Source organism: Anopheles coluzzii, chromosome 3 (assembly GCF_943734685.1).
Source record: "Anopheles coluzzii chromosome 3, AcolN3, whole genome shotgun sequence".
Classification (NCBI taxonomy): Eukaryota; Metazoa; Arthropoda; class Insecta; order Diptera; family Culicidae; genus Anopheles; species Anopheles coluzzii.
In genome coordinates this window covers 70666890-70689527 of record NC_064671.1, presented here as the reverse complement: position 1 = coordinate 70689527, position 22638 = coordinate 70666890, and the positions used below count along the sequence as shown (strand labels likewise).

General features: G+C 48.5%; 2 protein-coding genes across 6 annotated transcripts in view; both read left to right on the top strand.

Annotated features, from left to right (window-relative positions):
* The window catches only part of LOC120955232 (myosin-IIIb-like), a 51689-nt gene extending 42115 nt beyond the window's left edge, over nt 1-9574 (top strand). For 4 of the 5 annotated variants that reach the window (XM_040375918.2, XM_040375917.2, XM_040375915.2 and 1 more), the window contains 10 exons: nt 1342-3143; nt 3248-3392; nt 3467-3617; nt 3682-4249; nt 4315-4480; nt 4542-4785; nt 4872-5580; nt 5706-5792; nt 6258-6425; nt 7146-9574. In XM_040375918.2, coding sequence (XP_040231852.2) covers nt 1342-3143; nt 3248-3392; nt 3467-3617; nt 3682-4249; nt 4315-4480; nt 4542-4785; nt 4872-5580; nt 5706-5792; nt 6258-6425; nt 7146-8502 — 5397 coding nt within the window. In that variant the 3' untranslated portion in view covers nt 8503-9574. The remainder of the gene's footprint in view (nt 1-1341; nt 3144-3247; nt 3393-3466; nt 3618-3681; nt 4250-4314; nt 4481-4541; nt 4786-4871; nt 5581-5705; nt 5793-6257; nt 6426-7145) is intronic. The other variant, XM_040375916.2, reaches the window with a different exon arrangement.
* A 5219-nt stretch (nt 9575-14793) lies between these two features.
* LOC120955635 (alpha-catulin) overlaps nt 14794-22638 on the top strand; it is a 72880-nt gene continuing 65035 nt past the window's right edge. The window contains exon 1 of the mRNA XM_049610358.1: nt 14794-16184. Coding sequence (XP_049466315.1) covers nt 16047-16184 — 138 coding nt within the window. The 5' untranslated portion in view covers nt 14794-16046. The remainder of the gene's footprint in view (nt 16185-22638) is intronic.

Below are 22638 nucleotides of genomic sequence, written 5' to 3'. Positions count from 1 at the left end.
AACTAATCGGCTGTGTTTTAAGCAATGTATTTTGGTGCTACTAACGGTATTTCATTGCTTTCTCGTAGCGCTCGGATATGCCAACCCCCGGGGTACGATTTCTCTATCTCGGGGGTTTCACTTCGGCGATCGGCACAACTCTAATGATAACAAATAATCAATCGTTTTAATTTCGGCGACAAAACTGTGTAAACACCATTGCAGAAATTAAGCCGTTTTTTTTGGTTCATTCCGACACAAAGAGGTCCAAAATATATGTGATGAGTTTTCCACTCAATTCCACAAACTTCCCAATATGTGTGTCTTTCTCTCTCTCTCCACACTTTACTTGCGATTTAAAACCGAGTTGGTCTAGGCGGAAATGAGAAGCGGGGGAAAGACCAATTTTACAGTTTCAATTACGGTGAATTGGAGCGCGATATGAGGCTCCAGCTCCCTGAGCTCCCAGAGCGTTTATTTGCTCGTTGACATAACTTATTGCATACCGATCGGTGCGGCGGCGCGGCGTCGATTGTTGAAGGGGTAAAGGCCCTCAACCGAAGTCATCGGAGGTTGGCCGGAGTGGATAAGACTATAAATTTCTTACCCCATTCGCACGTCATATCACAAGCTCTTCATGGGTCTGGCAGCTACTGGGCAGGACTGCCGGATGGGAGTCGTCACTAAACAAACAGTGCCTCGGCAGCGTTCGCATAACCGTCTTATACGGCTGCCCATTAGCTTCCACTGCCACTGTCCACTTTGCACCCAGCACGCCAACGGCCAATGATTGCATCAGTGAAACTTGTGGGGACGAAGGTGTGGAGAAGCCTCTGGAGGAGGTCGACGAAGGTTTACTGGGCCCCGAAAATGGTAACATCTCCCCTAAATGCCTTGCCAGACTCGACGCGTTTTATATGAAAATTCGGGGTGTAATCACGGCTATCGGTATATCCGGCGAGACACGTCGGTCCGGTGTTTATGTGATGTGAAAAAATGCACTGTAAATTTTCTCCAATTTCGCATGATTGACGGTGGAATTTTGCCATTGCGCAACTGGTGGCAGTTTTGGAGCGTTTGGAGCAACTGCAACGCCCAGTAGCGTGACGTGGTACCGCACACAAAAAAACTTTTAAGTAGCGTCGCGTAGGGAAAATGGGTGCAAAAAGCAAAACTATTTCTTCTACGAAACACACCCATACACTCATACACACACACTCCACGATACCAAACGAAGGTGGTGGTGCAAAGTTGTGAAGTTAATTTTCCGCATGGGGCCCTCCGCGGATGTAAACACTTCAGTCTGTGAGGCACTACTTACCCGGTTTTTTCTTTCTTTTTTGTTTGGCCAATGCTTTGCAGCTATGCACCGGCGGCTCCGTCACGGATCTGGTTCAAGGTCTGCGCAGCCGGGGTGCACGGCTGTCGAACAACCAGATCGCGTACATACTGCGGGAGACGGTGCAGGCGCTGGTCTTCCTGCACGAGAACCACTGCATGCATCGGGACATCAAGGGCCACAACATACTGCTGACGGAGACGGGGCACGTGAAGCTGGTCGACTTTGGCGTGAGCTCGCATCTGGCCGCGACGATGGCGCGGCGAAACACGAGCGTTGGCACACCGTATTGGATGGCGCCGGAGGTGATCGCTTGCGAGCAGCAGCTGGATCAATCGTACGACTCGCGGTGCGACGTGTGGTCGGTGGGCATTACGGCGATCGAGCTGGCGGAGGGAGATCCACCGCTGTGCGAGCTGCACCCGATGCGAGCGCTGTTTCAGATCCCACGCAATCCACCCCCGAAGCTGTCCCATCCGGAGCAGTACTCGTCGATGCTGTCCGACTTCATATCGGAGTGTCTGGTGAAGGATCTCGAGCAGCGCCCGTTTTCGAAGGAGTTGGTGACGCATCCGTTTCTGAAGAGCGTCGGTCCGTATGTGGACCAGATACGGCAGGAGCTGCGGGCGGAGATAGCGCGCCAGCGCGAGGATGGTCGAGCGCCGAGCCAAGCGATCGCCACCACCAAGTACGGGAAGTTGAAGTCGGACCGCAAATCGAAACCGCAGAAGATGTACATGGACGATCTGGCCGCGCTGGACGTGCTGACGGAGGATGCGATCGTTGAGCAGCTGCAGAAGCGCTACGAAACGAACCAGATCTACACGTACATAGGCGACATACTGATCGCGGTCAATCCGTTCAGCCAGGTCGGGCTCTACACGACACAGCATCAGCGCAAGTACACCGGGCAGGCACGGTCGGACAATCCGCCGCACATCTTTGCAATCGCCGATGCCGCTCATCAGGCGCTGGTGCACCAGCGCCAGAACCAAGCGATCGTGATATCGGGCGAGAGCGGGTCGGGCAAGACGGAGAGCGCCAACCTGCTGCTCAAGCAGCTCGTGTACCTGGGCAAAGCGGTGACGAAGAACCTGGAGGAGCGCATTCTGCAGGTCAATCCCATCATGGAAGCGTTCGGCAATGCGCGAACGGGCATTAACGCGAACAGCTCCCGGTTTGGGAAGTATCTGGAGCTTACGATGGCCCGCAGTGGCAAGGTGAATGGGGCACGCATCTTCGTCTACCTGCTGGAGCAGAGCCGGGTGGTGAAGCAGGCCGAGGGTGAAGGTAACTTCCACGTGTTTTACTACATGTACGATGGGCTGCAGGCGGAGGGTCGGCTGGAGGAGTACTATCTGCATCCTTCGTACCGGAAGACGCACCGATATCTGCAGGAGACGGCCACGCTGCCGAAAACGAACGTGGACCGGTGGAAGCAGCTGCTGGCAAGCTTCCGCGTGCTCGGCTTTAAGGACGACGAGGTCGACATGGTGAACCGGGTGCTGGCCGCCATCCTGAACCTCGGCGACATTGAGTTCGGCGAGATGGACTCGAACGACAACACGGACAGCCGGGCCCGGGTGATCGATGTGGCGCCGATGCATCGCGTCTCGAAGCTGCTGGGCGTTGATTCGGCCGACCTGCTGGAGGCGCTGTCCTCCAACTCGGTCGTGACGCGCGGTGAAACGATCACGCGCCACAACAACGTGGCGGAAGCCTGCACGGCCCGGGACGCGATGGCGAAGGGCTTGTACGGGCGATTGTTCGATTGGATGGTCAATCAGATCAATCTGCTGCTGGTGCACAACAGAAATAGTAACAGGTGAGTGGGAAGGCGCCATCGTTCGCTTCGGGGGAATTTTCGGGTAGCTTTGGAGATTTCAGAACTGACAGTTCCGTTGTGTGTTTGTATGTTTTGATTTGCAGCTCGGAACAGTTGGCGGTTGGATTGTTGGATATTTTTGGGTTCGAAAACTTCAGCAAAAACTCCTTCGAGCAGCTGTGCATCAATATCGCCAACGAGCAGATACAGTACTATTTCAACCAGCACATCTTCACGTGGGAGCAACAGGTAAGGGTGGATTTTGAATTAATGAATTTCGAGATGAATCACATTCACCAAAAAATCGATGTTCCTCTCGGCAGGAGTACATGGCGGAGGGTATACCGGTCGATTTGGTCGAGTTTGCCGACAACCGTCCCGTGCTGGATATGCTGCTGAGCCGCCCGCTGGGACTGCTGGCACTGCTGGACGAGGAATCACGCTTTCCGCGCTCAACGGATCGTTCATTGATTGGTAAGGAGTGGTTTGATTCGTTTTCTCCATCTTTTATTTACAATATTGTTTGTATATTTTGCAGAAAAATTCCACAACAACGTGAAGTCCAAGTTCTACCAGCGGCCAAAGTCGGATGCGGTCTGCTTCGCCATCCACCACTTTGCCGGCCGGGTGGTGTACCAGGCGGACGGGTTTCTGGAGAAGAATCGCAACTTCCTGCCGGCCGAAATCATACAGCTGATCCGCCAAAGCCAGTACGACATGATACGGTTCCTGTTCCAATGTCCGATCACGAAGACGGGCAACCTGTACTCGGCCATCCAGGATACGGGCTCGCGCCAGAACGTGCCGAGCTTCATCAAGGTGGACACGAAGGAGAAGTTTAACTCGCGCGGGCTGGCGTCGCAGTCGCGGGCCCAGCAAACGGTGGCGACGTACTTCCGCTACTCGCTGATGGATTTGCTGCAGAAGATGGTGACGGGGACGCCCCAGTTCATACGCTGCATCAAGCCGAACGAGCTGAAGGCGGCCAAATCGTTCGATGCGGCAAAGGTGTTGAAGCAGCTGCGGTACACCGGGGTGCTGGAGACGATCCGGATTCGGCAGCATGGGTTCAGCCATCGGTTTACCTTCGCTGACTTCCTGAGAAAGTAAGAAATCGGTAGAGCTTTGTGGCTTTGTGAGGATATTAAAACCTTTTTGTTTTGCTCCACAGGTACTGCTTTTTGGCGTACAGTTTTGAAGAACGTGTCGTATCGAACCGAGAATCCTGTCGCTTGCTTTTGGTGCGCTTAAAGATGGACGGATGGGCGCTGGGAAAGTCCAAGGTGTTCCTCAAGTACTATCACGTCGAGTACCTTTCGAAGCTGTACGAGGAACATGTAGGTTTTTAATTGCAATGTGTTTTGGGAGTCTTTTAAACATGTCTTTCTCTCATTGCAGGTCCGTAAGATTGTGCTGGTGCAGGCCTGTGTAAGACGCTGGCTGGCGAAGGCACTGTACAAGCGCGAGAAGCAGCGCGTCGCGCTGAGTGCCGTCACGCTGCAGAAGCACGTGCGCGGCTGGCTAACGCGCCGCCGCATGCGCATACTGAAGGAAAAGCAGGAGCGGGAGCGCTTGGAGCAGGAGCGGTTGGAAAAGGAGCGTTTGGCAAAGGAACGGTTGGCAAAGGAGAAAAAGAACAACGGTAAGTGTGCTGTGGGAATCCGCCCTATAGATAGTCGGCTCAGCGTTCTATACTAATCGACTTCCATTTCCCCCCTCCCCCGACAGAGCAAAACAAAGCAAAGCAGGCGTTGGCAAAGGCGAAGCTCATACACCAGCTGTCGAGCAACCAGCTGGAGGCGAAACACAACCACCACCACGAGAAACGCGCCATGGACATGAACAACAAGGAAAACGAGCGGGCCGCCATCGTCATCCAGAGCTACTACCGCGGGTACACCATCCGGAAGATGCGCATGACGCCGGAAATCGAGGCGAAGACGAAGTACATCCTCGGCATCGCGAAAAACCGCGTCGAGGCGCAGCGCATGATGCAGAAGGAGGGCTTCGCGAAGGAGGACGCAGCCCGCATCATCCAGCGCTACTACCGCACGCAGAAGAGCAAACACAACAGCAACCGCGATGCGATGGCGGCAGCGGTAGGAGCGGCATCGGCGGCGGCGGCGGCCGGCCGGAAGGGTCCGGCGCCGCAGCCGCAGCCGAAACCGCTCACCACCAAGGACCAGCAGATGGATCTGATCGCGTTCTCGCAGAACGTGCACATGCTCAACCAGGAGGTGCACAAGAACCTGCGCGTGAACAAGGCGGGCGTGCCGCTGGACGCGATCGAGAAGCTGCCGAGCGACTACCGGCGGCCGCCTGGGTTCGTGCTCGTGCCGGGACTGCTTGGTACCGTGCCGGGCGGTGACTGTGCCAAGTACAGCTCGCTCCGCAGTGTCGACTGCGACCACGAGATGACGAAGGAAGTGATACAAAGGTAAGGTGGCGTGGGAAAAGGGATTTTTGGGGCTGGAATTGCAACTGAACTGCTCTTTCTTCACGGTTTCTCTTCTGTGCTGCCTACAAACATCACAAAACTGTAAACATCGTGCAAAAAAGCAGAACGCCACCGCCCGCAGCGGACTTTGACGACATCTCCCCGTGGGACATGCCGTTCTACGAGGTGGAGCGCAACCTGCGCTCGCAAAGGTTGTTGCATATGCTTCTAATGCTTCTGCTAGCGTTTTCGTTGTGCAGTTGGTTTATGATCTGGATGTACGGCTGAGAGAGATAGAGTGCGAATGGGATATAGTGAGAGAGAGAGTTAGAATGAAAGGGAATCCTTCGCCTGTGAGTGTGAGCCCGTACTCCGTTTCGTTGCTGGTTGGTTGTGTGTGTGTGCCGTATGTCTAGATTCGCTTGCTTCTTGCGTAGAATTTGTATTTCTCGTTCTGAATAGCTCCTTGTTCCAGCATCCTTTTGTGTGTTTCCAAGAAAAAAAGAAAACCCTATTAGTGTCTCCACCCCTTGAGAGTATTGCTACGGATGTTAACCGTTTGAATTGTTCGCCTTCCAAGAAGAGTGCCTACGCGCTCTTGCGTAACGAAAGCGCCTTATTTACTTATTCTCTTTTTTCCATTTTTCCTTTTTTTTGCCAATTTTCGCGCTTTGCAGGCAGCGTAATATGCAGCAACCGCCGCAGCGCATCGACATCAACCGGAACGACATCCTGGGCGACCGCAAGATGGAGCTGAGCGACCGGAAGCTCTCGAGCAACTGGCACCAGGCGTTCCAGGGGACGGACGGCACGACGCCCCAGGACAAGTTTAAGGGTCTCGCAAGGTAAAATCCACGGCCAGAGAAGTTTTTCGGTTAGAAGTTTTCTCCCTGGCAATGGCAAGGCAATAATCTCGCGTTGCATTAGGCACACCGACTAAACTAACCTTTTGTTTTCACTCTTACAAATCCCTAATGCTGCTAACACGATGCCTAACAGGGCTCAGCTGGGATTGATCAACAAGATTGCCCAGTTTGATAGAAATAACAACTAAGTGATAAGAGCACTCCTCAGCAGTGTTTCCTTCTTTTGCACCCCTTTTACTAATCATTTTTCCAAACTAACCCCATTTTCTTGTGTATCTATAAAACGCACGGTTTTTTGCTGATTCCGTTTGGTTCCTGCCAAATAACAAAAACCGAAAAACAGTCCTCTGAAGAACAAGCGCGCTTTAGCGATTAATGACGAGCTGCACGAACCCGTCTTCGTTCCGAAGAATCGATCTTTCCTCTACAGTAAGTAGACGGAGACGGAGGAGATGGATTCCTTCAGGTAATGTTTGGCGTAATGGGGGGATGGGCTTTGGGACTGTTTCCTTTTTTATTTCGTTTCATTTAAATTCATTTGCATGCAGTAACGAATGGTTTCGGGACGATTGCTTTCCATTAACATCACATCTCTTTTACTACATCCAACTTGGCATGCCTGTTAATGCCTTACTTCGTGCCGCGTATCGGAATCCATTTATAATTGAATTGTTCCGTTGCTTCATCTCCTCGCCACAGATCGCCGCAAAATCAAAACGAACCGGCCCACATCCGTAGCATTCCAGCGTTCAGCTATCTCAATCCGAACAATCAACAGATCCTGCGCTATTCGCCGAACCAGCACCGCGACGCGTCCGGCGAGCCAACGACCGGCCACGCGCCACCCCACCCGAGCCCGGTTCGCCAGTCGCCGGTCGAGCAGCCGACACGGGAAGCATCAACACCGCCCACTCGGCTCGGCCTGCTCGGGCTCGGTGGCGGCGGCGGCGCTGGCAAGAAGGCGGCGAAGGCAGAGCTGAAGGCACGCGAGAAAGAGAACAAGGAGCGCAAAAAGCGCGAAAAGAAGGCCAAGAAGGAGAAGGAAAAGGCGGCCGCTAATGGGCTGACGGCATCGTCGACCTCGTCATCCGGCGGGTCGGCCGCCTCGTCCGGTGCGTCCTCGGGCGAGAAGCAGCGCAAGGAGCCGGCCGGAAGGAAGAAACGCTCCGAACAAAAGGAGCAACAACAGCAGCAGCAGCAGCAGCAGCAGATTGTGAGTCGGTTTGCGGGTGTGGACGACCAGTCGCTGCACGAATACCACCAACAGTACCAGCAGCAGCAGCAACAGCAACAAGTACCTCAGAAGCGACTGATAGAGCATCACGAGTATCAGAACATTTCGGAGGAGACGAAAATCGACAGCAAGAGCCCGGTGATGCGGATGTTTGGCGATACGAACTTCCTGGTGAACCATCGGCGCAAGGCGGCCGAGCAGAAGCAGCAGCTGGCCCAGCTCCAGCAGGTCCAGCAGTACCAGAAGCAGCAGCAACAGCAGCAACAGAAAGCTCGTCAACAGCAGCAACAGCAGCAGCAGCATCACCATCAAGGTAACGGAGGACCTCCGGGTTGGCGTCAGCAGGAGCTGAACTGTGGCCAGGGCGTTTGCGAACTCCTTAACGGGGTCTATCGGTTCAGCCCACACGTCACCTCGTTCGCTCAGCTCGATTCGAAGAGCGCCAGCAGCCTATCGGACGATCGGTCCACGCTGGACAAGGACTACCAGAACTTCAACGTGTCCAAGTACCTGAACATCGACGTGAAGGGTCCGCTGCACCACCAGCGCGACCGGGCCCGGGACAGCGGTGTGCACGAGCGGGACATCAGCTCGAACAGCTCGAGCCTAAGCACGGGCAGCAGCGGCATGAACTCGCTCAACTCGTTCGATTCCGTCGAGCAGGCGATCATCTTCCAGAAGGACCGCAATGCCGACTCTTACCTTGGGCCGTTCAACTTCCGCCAGCTGTTGCGGCCGACCCAGGGCCCAACCGAGTCGCTCCGCAAGCGCAAGGGCATCAATCCACCGTCGCCGCCACCACCGCAGAGGGGCAAAAGTTAGGCAGGGATTGCAGGCCGCTCCCGATTGGTCCGCCTGTATGATTGCCTAACAGTTAGCTTACGCGCAACAAATGCAACGAACCAAAGAAACGCGAGCCTTGTGCGAGGGGGAGCTCCCGGACATCCGGCTGCCTCGTTACTTTAGGGCGGTAGTTGAGCAAAAGTGGCGCTCCCCTCCCTTTGACACGAAAGTTACACAATGTGTTGCGCCTTGGAAGAATCGAACGACAAAAGGAAAGGCCGCAAAGCTCGAATCGCGGGAAAGTTTGCGGACAGAAGAATGTTGGTGTTGGTTGAGCGTGTACACTTTTACCATAGTTTAAAGAACCGGGCTCCCAGCCCATATTGGTCGGTGAAAATGCAACAGTTTTGTTGATGGTCGAGCCTTTGTGTGCCTGTCTCTCCCTCTAATCTGCCCTCTAATCTTTGTAAAAGGTAATTTATTTATCGCACGGTTAGTTACCCTCTTCGTTACGGCGCGGCTTCTCCGATTGGCCGTGTGTTTCACACGTCACCATTATTTGTGTAAGCAAATCCACCAGAAACAGGATGTAAGTTTCCAATTCGAGTGTAAGCAAAACTGTTTGTTAACAATGCACGCAAAGCGAATTGCGTTGGCAAAATTGTGCCAACAACACTGGGTAGTGATGCATCGCCGAATATATATAAAAAACGGTATGGAAAGGAGGGACCGCATTGCACTCGATTGAGTAAAGAGCTTGAGCTGAGCTTGGTTAAGTTAGCAGATAGTCGATAACAGTACAATTCAATGAGGTAGAAGGGAGATAAATTTTCGGATTATAAAAGAAAGTCTGAAGAAGCGGAAATAAATAACGAAACGGCGGGTGTGCAACGAACAGTAATTCAAAGCGGTGTGATGATTGCGATAGAAATTAATAACAATGTATTTAAGAATCCATTTCCGTGTTTTTTCGTTCGGGATGAGCATGAATTCAGTTTGATGAATTTGGGTTAGGATGGAGTGGTAAGACGGTTTGAACTGTTAGTGCGTAGTTTTCTAGACAGTAGGTTTGGTTTTGAAAATAAAGGCAACATTAACAATTGTTATTAAATGTTGTGTTCTATTTGATTTATTTTTGCTCGAAAGAATATATTAAGGGGTCATCCATAAATTACGTAATGCTTACTGTTGGAACATTTGTAAGGTTCCAAGCAATGTTAGACTAGGCGATGTTTTGATCCGGTTCAAAACATATAAAAAGGGAGAATAATCGCGCAAACGGCCCTTAACAACAAAAAGCGAACAAGTGTACAAGCGAATATAACTGAGAATAAAAAACATTAATTCTTTGGCACTGTGTTGAAGTAGCCTAAAGAATTCAATTATCTCACTTTTTTCACGGGAAGCAAACTTTTTAAAATGCTTAAAGTTTTGTAAAGTACCAAAATAGAAAGAAGATGATCCATAATCTAAATAGGAGTCATCCATATATTACGTAAAAGTAAGTGTAAGTCTTTGACCAGTCTTCAAAATTAAAGAATTATTTGATTTAGGCCTTTAATGTTGAAAAGCCATTCAATCAATGCACAATACACATAAAAATAAAAGAAAAAAAAACATTGAAGAATTGAAAAGGTATACCCATTCATTACCTAATTCACGGATGAAGGGATGTTACCTTAGGAAAAGGTAGGTAAAGACGGACATGTTAAGGAAAATGGTAAAAATCTAGGGATCTATAAGTGCAACGACCATGAAAATGTGCATACATTATCTTACATTCATGTTTTATCAGAAAATGTTTTGAAACATTTATGTTTCTATCGATTTTTGTGTTTTTTCATGAAAGAAAAACATGGTTTTCTTCTTGCAGTTTTGAAATGTTCGGATAAGACGAACACCTGATATGGGAAAGATGGACACCATTAAGGGTAAGATAGACACCTATAAAAAAAAAAATTGGAAATTGAAGAAGTTTTTTGTATTTTAACACATCCTATTGATTTCTACATCATGGTACGTACATAACCCAATTCTAGGGCAATTGCGTACACCCGACTGAAACGCGAGGCCGAAAGGATTGGATTGAGGATCAATGCGACGAAGACAAAGTACCTGCCTCTGTACGTGATAAAGCCCGACTCGGATAGAGAGTATCAGTTGACGGCGACGATCTCGAGGTGGTAGAGGAGTTCTGCTACCTTGGTACGATCGTAACTTCGTACAACAACGTAAGCAGCGAAATCCGAAGACGCATTGTTCAGGGAAGTCGTGCCTACTACGGGCTCCACAAACTCCTGCGATCCAGTAGACTCCAGCAACACACGAAATGCGCCATATATCGCACACTGATTCGTCCGGTAGTCCTCTACGGGTACGAGTCTTGGACTATGCTGACGGAGGACGCCAATGCACTCGCCATTTTCGAACGGCGGGTGCTAAGGACTATCTTTGGCGGTGTGTGCGAGCAGGGCGTGTGGAGAAGGAGGATGAACCACGAGCTAGCTGAGCTGTTTGGCGGTGCTGATATCCTGACGGTCATCAAAGCCGGAAGGATACGATGGCTGGGACACGTGATGAGGATGCCGGCTGATGCCCCACCAGGATGGTGCTCGTCAGCGACCCGTTCGGCACGAGGCGTAGAGGAGCACAGCGAGCTCGTTGGCTGGATCAGGTGGAGTCGAACCTGTTGGAGATCGGATGCAGCCGTGGTTGGAGGACTGCAGCCCAGGACCAAGTTTCCTGAAAACGGATTGACGACCTGGCCATGTCTACTAGACGTGCTCATACATGAGAAGGCCAAGAAGAAGAAGAAGAAGAAGAAGAAGAAGAAGAAGAAGAAGAAGAAGAAGAAGAAGAAGAAGAAGAAGAAGAAGAAGAAGAAGAAGAAGGGCAATTGCAACGACGGTTCATTCAGCCATGAATTTAGAAATTGTAAGCGGCGCTTGTAATATATCGTAGAATGCAGCATCTAAAGCATTATAGCCATATCGTGTACAGATAGCTGACGTTGCTCCAGCTTACAGAACAACAGTCTAGAACTTCTTTTTAGGAAATTACTCCGCAAAAAGTCTACGATCTCAGATTTTTTTGAGGGACTTGTTAATAGCTTAAGCCATTTTCCACCAAGTCAAAATTAACATTTGATATTTATAATCCCATAGAATTTCTCATCTATTCCTGAACGATGTCGTATCAATGCCTCATATTTTTATAGCTTAAAGTTGTCCAAGTCGTGAGAAGATATTGGACTTCGTGAAGCGTCTCATCAGCGTCGAGCGAGTAATAGCATAACGAATGGCTACTATTTTGACCGGTGTTACATTTCTCGCTTATTTCAATACTTTCTCTAGCTGCTGATAGCTAGTTGCGGTTTATAGCTTCGGAATACCCTTATTTAGGGTATTTGAAGGAGTCTATTCAACACTAATTGATATAAGAAGTAAAATAAATTAATAAATTCGGTGTCCATCTTTCCCTACAACAAAGTATCCGTCTTTCCCGCTTTGGTGCCAGGATGTTCAAACCACCAGAAAACAATATTTTGTATTGCTTTCATTCTCGTTCTTTCACCAATTTTTTCATTAAAGATCACGAAAACTCATTCGTGAAATAAAACTTCCAGAAATATAAACAATACAAGTTGTAGAGCTTAAGATCCGCAGTAGTCGAAACAAATCCACAAGGGATTTAAACGTGGATTTAAACAATTTTGCATATATAATGCCAAAAATGTTCTCAAATGTGTTGTATAGCTTAAAGTCAGGATGCTGCATTGTGCATTTTTTTTTCGTAAATTACCGTTTTCATGCATTTATGAAAAGTGTATATCTTACCCGCAGTGTCCGTCTTAACCTACCTTCCCTTAAGGTTTATTGTATTACGTAATTTATGGATAACGCTTGCTCGAAGAGCATTTATTCTTATTCAAGCTTCTGCATTGATCCCGATATTAGAATAATGAAACAATATTCTGCTCTTTGCAAGCAAAGAAAATTATGCACTCAATTTAATGGACACAATTATACAACAATAGTGCGTTCCACTAAGCCAGCAGCACGTTAGTGTCATTCGCAAAAAGCATTGTTATGTTAGCTGATGGATTCGTGCCACCTCACCACCTGATACATAAATACAAACCAGACTAATGGCAAGAGACACGGATGCAGTTGCACATTTCCTGCGCTTCCCGCCAAACAGCATGCGTGCAGCGGAAAGTTTCACTTTCAACACGCTTTTGTTAACGCAAATGGAAAGAAAACGAAACGGTGGCTCGGCCCCGATGCAGTGCTAGAACGATGCAAGATTGATAATGTCGGACCAGCGTGGCGAGGGCGCACCACGGCAGGATAATTTATTGTACATGAATGTAAAATTTATGACTGCTGCTATTGTGCATAATTAATGGTCCGTCCGTCATACTTTTGCATTGGCCATCCCCTCCCCCCTCCCTCCCACAAAGTCTGATCGTAGAAGCGAACGGCACCATATTGGGAATTTGAAACTTTTCCCGCGAGCGCCCATTGATGGCAGCGTGCTGGTTGGAGGGTAAGGAAATGAGCAAAGCGCTCGTACATCCGCCAGTTTGGCCAGGATAGAGCGAGTATCGAGCGGTAAAAGTTTCCATCGATATGGACGCATAGCGAGCGGTGCATCGCACGTTATTGTGCCTGTGTGTAGGTGGATGGTATCCTTATAATCCTGCAGGGGGTTTTTCCGTGTTTGACCATGCGGATGCTTTCACGCGAACGTCACGCCATGCTGCTGTACAGCAGACAGGCAGGAAGGGAGCTGGTGAAAATCCCTGCTTTGCATGCGATAACTTGTTCGCCCATCGCGCCTTGATGGGCACTTCCGCGTTACGCTCGAGTCCACTAATTAGCTTGCGTTCCATTATCCCGGATCGGTCGGACCGTTTTTTTTTGCTATTCAGTGCCAAAGCTGCGCTAGGATGATGTGCTATGCAGGATAGTTTTAAGGGAAGCTTAGCGTAGCGTGTGCACGGGTGGTCATGACTTTATTTTTCCAAGCTATTTAACAGAGTGGTTGCTGGTGTCTAAGCAATAAAACGATCGGAACCAGATTTGCGTCCACTCATGATGGTAATTTTTCAACGATGTTAGTATTGCGAGCGGTTAGGTGTTTTGATTGAAAGCATTGACTGTTAGGAAAGCACTTATTGCTATTTGTAAAGTGCTTGTTGATTGAATTCGTCATAAGCACGTTTTAAACTATTCAGGTAATGAGAATAAACAGGTTGATAATATTTATTGCTTGATATCTGTTATTGCAATGTTTTCTTTACATGTTTATCCTCCTTTTGTCAGCAAAATTCGTCTTAAAAGGCCCACTTCTGAGTTTGACTATCGCTGAATAATTCGTTTACTTACTTACTTATCCGGCGCTACAACCGCTTTGCAGTCTTGGCCTGCCTCAGGAGTGTCCGAAACCGTTCACGGTCTCGCGCCTTCGTCTGCCAGTCCGTTATCCCGGCCTTAATGGTGGACGCCTCCACGCCATCTTGCCACCTCAATTTGGGCCTACCACGCCTCCTCTGTCCTTGTGGACGGCCTAAAAAGACTTTACGGGCTGGGTCGTCCGTTTCCATGCGTACAACATGGCCAGCCCACCGGAGCCTGGCGAGCTTAATACGCTGTACGACAGTGAGGTCGCCGTACATCTCGTATAGCTCGGCATTATAGCGGCTCCTCCATTGTCCTTCCACACACATTCACTCAAGATAGGTGAGTTGTGGGACGTCTTCAAAAGTGCGTTCACCTATCTGTACGTCACACCTACGTAGGTTCTGATTATCTATTGGTAGTTCAATACCAATTACGACCGAGCATTCAATATCATCAGTACGGTAATCTACCTACCTCAACTGTAAAAACAGACTTAAACTAGAAACTTGTTTAAAGAAAGAAATGGAAAACAATTTTTGTTCCAATCATTTGTTACAAAGTACCAGGCTGCTCCATGACGTTTAGGGATTAATCAAAATTTAATCCTTTTTTCAGTGAGTTTTAATGTGTGGCACATTCAACTGGTCGGGCCCAAGCATAGTCGGGTGAATCTTATGAATAATTACTACAATAACTTTTTAAACCATATGCTTGCAATACTCGAATCGATTCAACTCCGTAAAGAAGCGATGTCCCTATTTTTATCGCTCTCCGTCTCTTCTCTTGTGCTGCTCTTTCAACTGGTTTCTCTCATTTCATGATCACCCTGTATGGTCACAGTATCTCTTGCAAGATTTTCCGAGCGAGAGAGAGAGAGCGAATTTTCCGAGCTGATCGGTCGGTACGAATTTTCGACCGCGATCGTACCGGGCCAGTCAGTCGGAGCGCGTTTGGTGTAGCGAGTGGAAGTACACTCAACCCCGATCGCTGATCGCGTGAGGGTAAAGATCACGGGCACTGCGAGCGGAGCGAAATGTCATTCGACCGTGCGCCGGTGTGCGTGTGACTGCGGGAAAAGGAAAACTCGATCGGCAAAGTCGCACGGTTTGACAGATTACCGCCACTAGCTTCAGAGTAGTGTTTGTGTGTGTGTGTGTGCGTCGAGTTATAGTAGTCAATGCATGTTCTACTTTTGCTGCTAGTCCGCGATCGTTTTCATTTGTTGTGCTGATCCGGTCCATTAGTTATGTTGCCTTATGCATTTGAAGATTCCTAGCCCATTGCTCTTACTGTGCTGAAAGACCAAAACGCACAAAGGCAGGTGGGAAATAGGTAAAGATGAGTTTCTCTGTGATGGGTGTGTGTGCGTGATCTGAACGTTCGCAGGGCTTTGCGTATTCGCGCGCGCGCGCTCGCCCGCCTGTGTGTATGCGTTTTTGACAGCTCAATAGGAAACAACGGGAGCGTTCTAACGTAGCGGGATTTATGGCAGCCGATCTGTTCTGTTCGCGACGGTTAACAATTTTCCTGCCCATCACACCCCGCTACGTACCCTTTTTCGGGTAGGTTTGTTCGATTCGTTTCGTAAGCGGCGAATTATTTCCGACAGCGCGCGGTGCGGGAAAAAATGAGATATTTCTGATGGTGATAAAATCGGCCGTACGTTTCTACAAAGCAAAATCTTTGAAGATCGCGTTGCGTGCGTGTGCGTATTAGCGGTGGTGGCAGTGGTGGTGATGGTGGTCGATACGGTACCCCACGGTGTCAGTGGTTGGTGAATGGTATACTTGCAAATCGATGCTGATGCTCGGTGACAGCGCGAGTGTTTGTTTCGCCGCAAAACGGACGGGCCGGTTTATTGCGGGAAAAGGAGGAAAATTAATTTTACCCTGCCAAAAGTAACCTTTCAGCGATCAAGCGGTGTCTGTGTGTGTGTGTGTGCGTGTTTGTGTGGTGATAATAATTATTTATAACAAAAATAAAAATCAACAGAAAAGAGCATTCGTGTTTGGGTTTGGGTGAATGAATCAAACAATGGCTGCGCTTGTAGAGGAGAATGCAATGCGTGATTGAAAATATTTGCCCACCAAAGTCTTAGTGCCGCAGTGTGTGTGTGTGTGTGTGTGTGTGTTGTTTGGGTGCAGCTCGGTGTCGGTAAAGGAAAGGAAACGCAGCGAAATGTCATTATCACGCAGCATGGTGGAGGGAAGCGGGAGCAATGTGGTCGGTGGCGCTGGAACTACGGCGACGAGCGAGTTTATGCTGGATATCAAAATCAAATCGGTCGAAAAAACGCTCGTGCCATTAATGAAGCAGGTAAGGAAAGTCATGAAAACAGAAAACAAACAAGCGCAGTAAAATTATTGTCAAATGCATTTTATGTTCAAATTGATATTCTCCAAAAAAAAAAACATTGTAGATCCAGTTTAGAGTCTACAATTACTGTTTACAAAAGCGTTTCAGTTTATAATCAATGTTAAATTCTAAAACATATTTCAAAGCATTTACGAATGAACTATTCTGTTGTTTCTTAATGTTCGATTTTATTGATTATCAACGATCATATCGCGGGATAGCTTCGCAGTCGAATGTGTAGTCGATTCGACTTCAACATAGCAGGATGCAGATCGATTCTAACTAGATTATGACCAAGTACCTTGTTTCTTTGGAACTATTTATCCAATCAGAATACAGACATCGACTTTTTCCACGATAAATCTATCATGCCTAAGCTCCAAACTCTCCTTCACACTTACTGTACTGTGTGTCTACCTGCCTTCAATTTGATTTGTTATTCGACACAAATCAAAACATGCTGCAGACGCTCTTAGTCAGTAGATTACAGCCAGTAGAGCCATTGGATTTGTGTACGTGTGGCTGCTGCTGCTGCTGTACAGTCCACCAAGAATCGGATTCAATCAACGTCTCTCGTAGGGTCCCCACCATTGGTTTGCAATTTTCTTTATGGTCGTTGTTGGTGATCCACACCCCACGGGTCCGACGCCTCCTGGGAGCGCCCAGATTTTCATCTGGGTCGTCGTCACACCGTACGGAGAGCCGGCCACACACGCGCTGACGCGAGCAGCACCATAAACACCCATCCTATGTCCCTGAGTAGGAGGCGGGAGGAGCATCACGATCGAGATGGAGAAGGGCATTCGCCCAGAGGAAAGTTTTATAAATAAATAACAATCAAGATAGCGCAGCACATGAATGTTGTTTGTTCGCACACAGCGAACGCGCTGCAGATGGTGGGTTTTTTTTTAATTTGTTTGTTGTTGGCACGAAATGGTCCACAATGCTGTGGCTGCATGAACGGCATTACTTATATTTTTACCACTTTTCCAAACGTATGAGTAATTATTATTAACAGAATAGCCCAAACAAGAACGAAGTCCGACTTTTATAGAATGAATGAATTCTGAAGACGTTCGCGCATGATGTATCGGAGCATCTGGCAATCTGGTGGCTTATGGTGCGTGTGTATGTGTGTGTGTGTGTGTGTGAAGCAGCTCAGTATGCTGGCGCCAGATCGGTCAAAATTCAGTGCGACCACCTCTTGGCGGCAAAACGCACCGTGGAAAACCGTAACCCAGTAGAACCCGCGCCATGCAGAAAGGGGGCGTAAAATCGCGCGGGACGCGAGACACCACCAAACCTCGAGATCGCATACAACTGCACCCCATAAACTCCCCCCCCCCCCCCTTGGATGGGGTGGCCAAACCGGGGCAAAAGAGCACGCGTGCTCTCTCACGTCGGGGACACACACACACACAGTTGTGTGTGTGCTTGTGTACGGACTAAAGTTAGACTCGCCAGTCGGGCGTCCCGCGGCGGCAGACAATAATTATTAAAAGCGAAAAGTTTATTTATAGTATAGTCGACAGTGAACAGACGTCGGTTTGGGTTGGGCCGGTGCGCGAGCCAGCGCCAGAGAAGTGTATCGCGTCGGGTGTCACCGACGTGTGGAGCAGAGAATTTGTGAAAAGTCGATAAAAGTCGTGTCGGTAGAGAAGGGGGGAAGGGAAGAAAAGGACAGGGGACAGGTTTGCAGGGTGGCAAGATGAAGCGGACGACGGCGGGTACGGCGAGGAAGTGTGCAAAAAATGGTGTGAAGTTTCCGTTTGTTCGTGCGATAAACAATCGTCGAACTGTCAGGTCGATGATAAAACGATCGTTTGCAGCCGATTGCAGCGAAAGCCGTGCCGGTGTGTGGCATCTGGCCAAGGAAGCGGTGGGTGTGTGGGTGTGTGTGTCGGTGCTTTCCCGGATACATCGGGCACCGGAAGCAACTTTTGCACCGGAGAATGTGGAAAATGTTGATATTGTTTGGTAGGACTTTTCTTTTCTCTTCCGTTGCTTCCTACTGGTAAACTATTTGTGCAATGCTTGAGGCGTATGGGGGCAAACTTTGACTTTTAAGAAGATGAAGGTTGGAAGTTGGCAGCTATTATCTGGCCCTTTACTGTACAATTACTTTGCAGTTTAATCAAACGTTGTATTGAGAAGGAAATAAAACCAATTACACAGTATTTAATGTCATGTTTCTGAGAAAGGGTAACCTTTTAAGCCAACGCCTGGAGAATATGACATGATGGTCCGTTGAAGGAAAGCCTAGCCTCTCTCCCTCAATACAACCAACAACTGCTCCCAGACGGGGACGCCAAAGTGCCCCAGAAGCAAAGAAGCGTATAAGAATAGAATAGTTGATTCGTCGCGCGTGTGTTTTTATGTTTTATGCGGCTGTCCCACGTCAGACACTTAAGAAATAAAAGAGGGAGGGAGAGTGAGTGTGGCAGGAAGAACACCACGATAGTACCGTGGCGTACCGTCCGTCAACGCAGCTCGCAGACGGGCGATGAATAATGGCATCGGCGAGTGTCGCCAATCCGTCAAGCTGCTGTTTGCTTGCGCGGCCGAACAATAAGGCGCGGCCGAACGCACTCGCGCTGCAGTTTTTGGCGGAGATTTATGACGCCGCTGTCCAATTAGCGAAGACAAGTGCCGAGGGACGTTGCCGAGACGGGCGGGCTGAGTTACTTGCATATGATGCATGATGGATGTAATCAATCCGTAGCCGAACAAATGCACGATCAATGAAGGGGTTGCATTGTTTTTTTCAGAGACACAGCAAACAAATGGACACTCTTGTTGCGTTCTTACGGTTTGCTCAATGCATCGGCAATGACAAGCTGTATGTTGTCTAGTGGAATTGAAAATGTCTTCCCAGATGGTGATGGAGTGACTGTATCAATATGTTGTTCCTCAAGTTTTCCCTCAAAACTCTTAGAAGACTCCGTACCCTCCCCCCAAAGTACCATTTAATCCACACCGTCTGGGAATGTTTATGTTTGTTTTCTGTATGTACTCTCCTCCCAAAAAAAAAAAAGACTGCACCGGTTCACTTCCTGGGCAACATCGATGGCATGCGTTTTTCGCTAAAACAACAACGTCAGCGTGACTTTTCAACGCGCGAAACACAGTTCGAAGTAAGGTCGGGGAGGCAGAAAGGCCGTGGTAAGCAAATTTGGCAGTCAAAATATTTGTCTTCCATCAGTACGTTGTCAATACGATTGATTGGATTTTGTTGGCAGTGCGACAGTGGCTGGCTGGGGTGGCGTCTGGGAATGCTTATTGCTTTCCATGAAAAGGGGGAAATGGGGAGAAAAATACAAACTCGTGCCGCGTGTAAACTTTGGTTCGGTGGCCCCAATACAGTAAGCCGATTAAAATGGAATGGATGAAGGAAGACTTTGCTCATTATGCTGTATGTTACTCTAAAGAAGGGATTAAATTTCCAATTATTTTATTAACTATCCTCTTGACAATTTAACAATGTCTTCTTGAAAGAAACGAAACTCAGTTTAGAAAGCTCCTAGAATCAAATGTTTTAAAAAAGATAAGCGAAACTTGTATTTTAAACCACCCTGATATATCATACACTGTTGCTGAAGGTAGCTTCTTACTCTTATCAGAAGGTTACAAACAAAGAGAGTCACAAATTCTTGTAAAAATGAGAGAGAGAGAGAAAGAGAAAGAGAGAGCTTGTTGGTGTACAAGTAAGCAAAAGAAGATAGGGCTACCGTAGGCTTCGAGGAAGACATGCGCCTCTCGCATCAAACTGTTGCACCGCACCGGATAGGCCTGTCAATTTCCACGGAAGGGTCACCATCATCACTTGTCGTGTGTGTGTGTGTGTGTGTGACACGGTTGACATCGGTTACAAACACCATTACAGGGCACTTCCGTACCAAGGTTTTTTGGTTGGAAGCTTTCGCTGGAGTACCTGCTCCGTCCTACACATAGACAGAGCTGGAATATTGGGTTCTATTTTTACTCCTTCCTAGGCCAAACAAAGCGTTGGAGCTGCGAATGTGAGCAAGGGCGAGAAGATACCGGCTGTCAAAATAGAACGCCGACGCTGTGTTTGTTATCTATTTGCGGTTGTTCGTTACGCTTCAATCTTAAAGTTTCGTCACTTTCCGTGGGAAGCTCCAGATATGGCTCCATGTACCGCCGGTACGTCATTAAACTGGAGCAAAAGAGTACAACCTCTAACTCGATTACCGTGTGAGTATGCGTGTGTGTGTGTGTCGCAGTCCAAGTGAAGCTCTTTCCAATTCCCTGACCTTCCAGCAAAGGAAGTTTAGTCGGGCGAAGAATTGGAATTGCATGACACGGACCAGTGAATGATACGATTTGCGATAATGATGAACCTTGGGCGGGGAGCGTCGGAGAATCGGTGTGAATTTGGCAGGACTAATCCGGTTCGCGGGCAGCTCCAATCCCAAACCCCAATTTATGGCGCTCGGTCATGCCACTAAGCTCATGATGAGATTGTACGATTTGGGCTTGGGAAAGTTTGTTAAAGCGTTTGGCTCCGTAAATGAGCTTACCTGCTGCAAAAGGCTAAAAAGTTTGTTGCTTAATGAAAATGGTACGGAATTTAATTCGGGAAAGGTTTCCGAAAAGTGAAGGTAAAGTTTGGGCGCCGTGACACATACGTACGTACGACGAAGAACAGTTGGGATGGCAATTAGGAATTAAGATTATTTCGTTGCGGGAGGGGAGCCGATTCAATTAAGGTTCAAAGTTAAGGTTTTTGGAGATCTAAGGCCGCTTCTTGGGAGGGTTGGAATGCGTGTATTAAAGTGTTGTGGTGCTGATCGGTAGAAATTAGTATGATTGGGTTTAATATTGCATGAAATAATGAAGGTTGAACATGGCTGGCTGTGTCGGGAGATAACATTTCGATATTATGTCTAACAAGGCTTAATAAGTACATCAGTACTTAGGAACCTACCGGAACAGTTGAATCCTTTTGTCGCAAAAGAAGACTATCGAATTGATAACTTTATTTTGGAGTACAACTTTAAGGCAAATAACGTAAGAACTGCAATGGACAGTTACACTAACCGCACACCAGGTGACGCTTATTGGCGGTAGAATCGTTCCAACGCCAAAAGTTCAGGAATATTTAATATCCCCAAAACCACATTTCCAATCATGCTCACGTGGTGGTTGTGTATTAAAATTAAAGCCTCCTATCCATACCAGTGCTCTCCTCTTGCTACTTCACATCCTAAAGTGAAGGCACTGATTTTCCACGAACGCAGATGCACGCAACATTCGTGAGAGTTTAATATTATGGTTCCACTGTGGGCCTAGGTACTCCTGTGGGGCAGTTCCATACATCCGCGATGCCGCGCGAGTCGGTACCGATTTTATGACATTTCAGCCCCAAACAAGGCTCAACATGCAAATGATCGAGCTAGAGCCTGGAAGGGAAAGTATTGGTAACACTTCGGCCGCAGCGCCTCCCATTCCTCTTTCTCTCTCAAGTGGGCAATAAAAATCGCGAATATGTTTAAGCGATATTTGGGTCGCCCAAGGGAAGCAGTAAAGCAGTTTACTAATACTGTGTGTGCCTGTGTGTGTGATACCGTTTTGGGGGCTAGTATTTGATTGATTTAGGAACTTTTGGTAAGAAAAATGGAACAACTCGTGAGGGACAAAAGTTAAATTCATGCATTGGAGTCATGCGGCAAAGGAATCGCAAAAGTTTTTCCCTAGCAATTCCAAAAACAAAACAAAAAAAATAAATGTGTAGCGTGTGTGAGTTTGTGTCGTTTAGCAGGAGCAGGGCAACGTGTTGCATTGCACGATTACACCGCCACCATCACCACCAGCTCTACTGGCTGGAGCGAAACGGGAACATTTACCTTCCGGCTACCGTTGGACGTCAAATCAAACACCCGCAGGGTGGTGCTAGCGCGCGTATCACGTATCGCATTACTGTGCGGGGGGAGGTCTGGGGGTTTTGTTTTTATTTCGCCCAGCCCTCGCCGATGCCCTCGCCCTGTGCTGGACTGCTGGCTAGCACTGTACCGTGCAGGGTAAGGTAAACTCCACCCGAGCAATGTAGACGACCACACACGAGAAGGGGTTTAGATGTTACGGCAAGTGGGGGGAGTGTTTTTGTACCTACCCGTTCGACTGATCGATTGCCGGGCTGGACTAATGGGACCCACGCTTTGCCATAGCCCTGTTCCTTGTTTCGCCCCCCTCTTTCCTACAACTCGAGGGAAGGACAGAACTCCGACCGCCTTGGACTTTCCACGGCCTTCCATGGGACATGGGCCTTCTGGGGCCACGCGAGGCAATGAAGAGTACGGGTTAATGGACTGAAAGTGTACGTGCGTGCGTGTGTGTGTTTGTCGATGGGGTTGTAGAAATGCTGGATGGAAATGAAACGATATTTGTGTTTTGC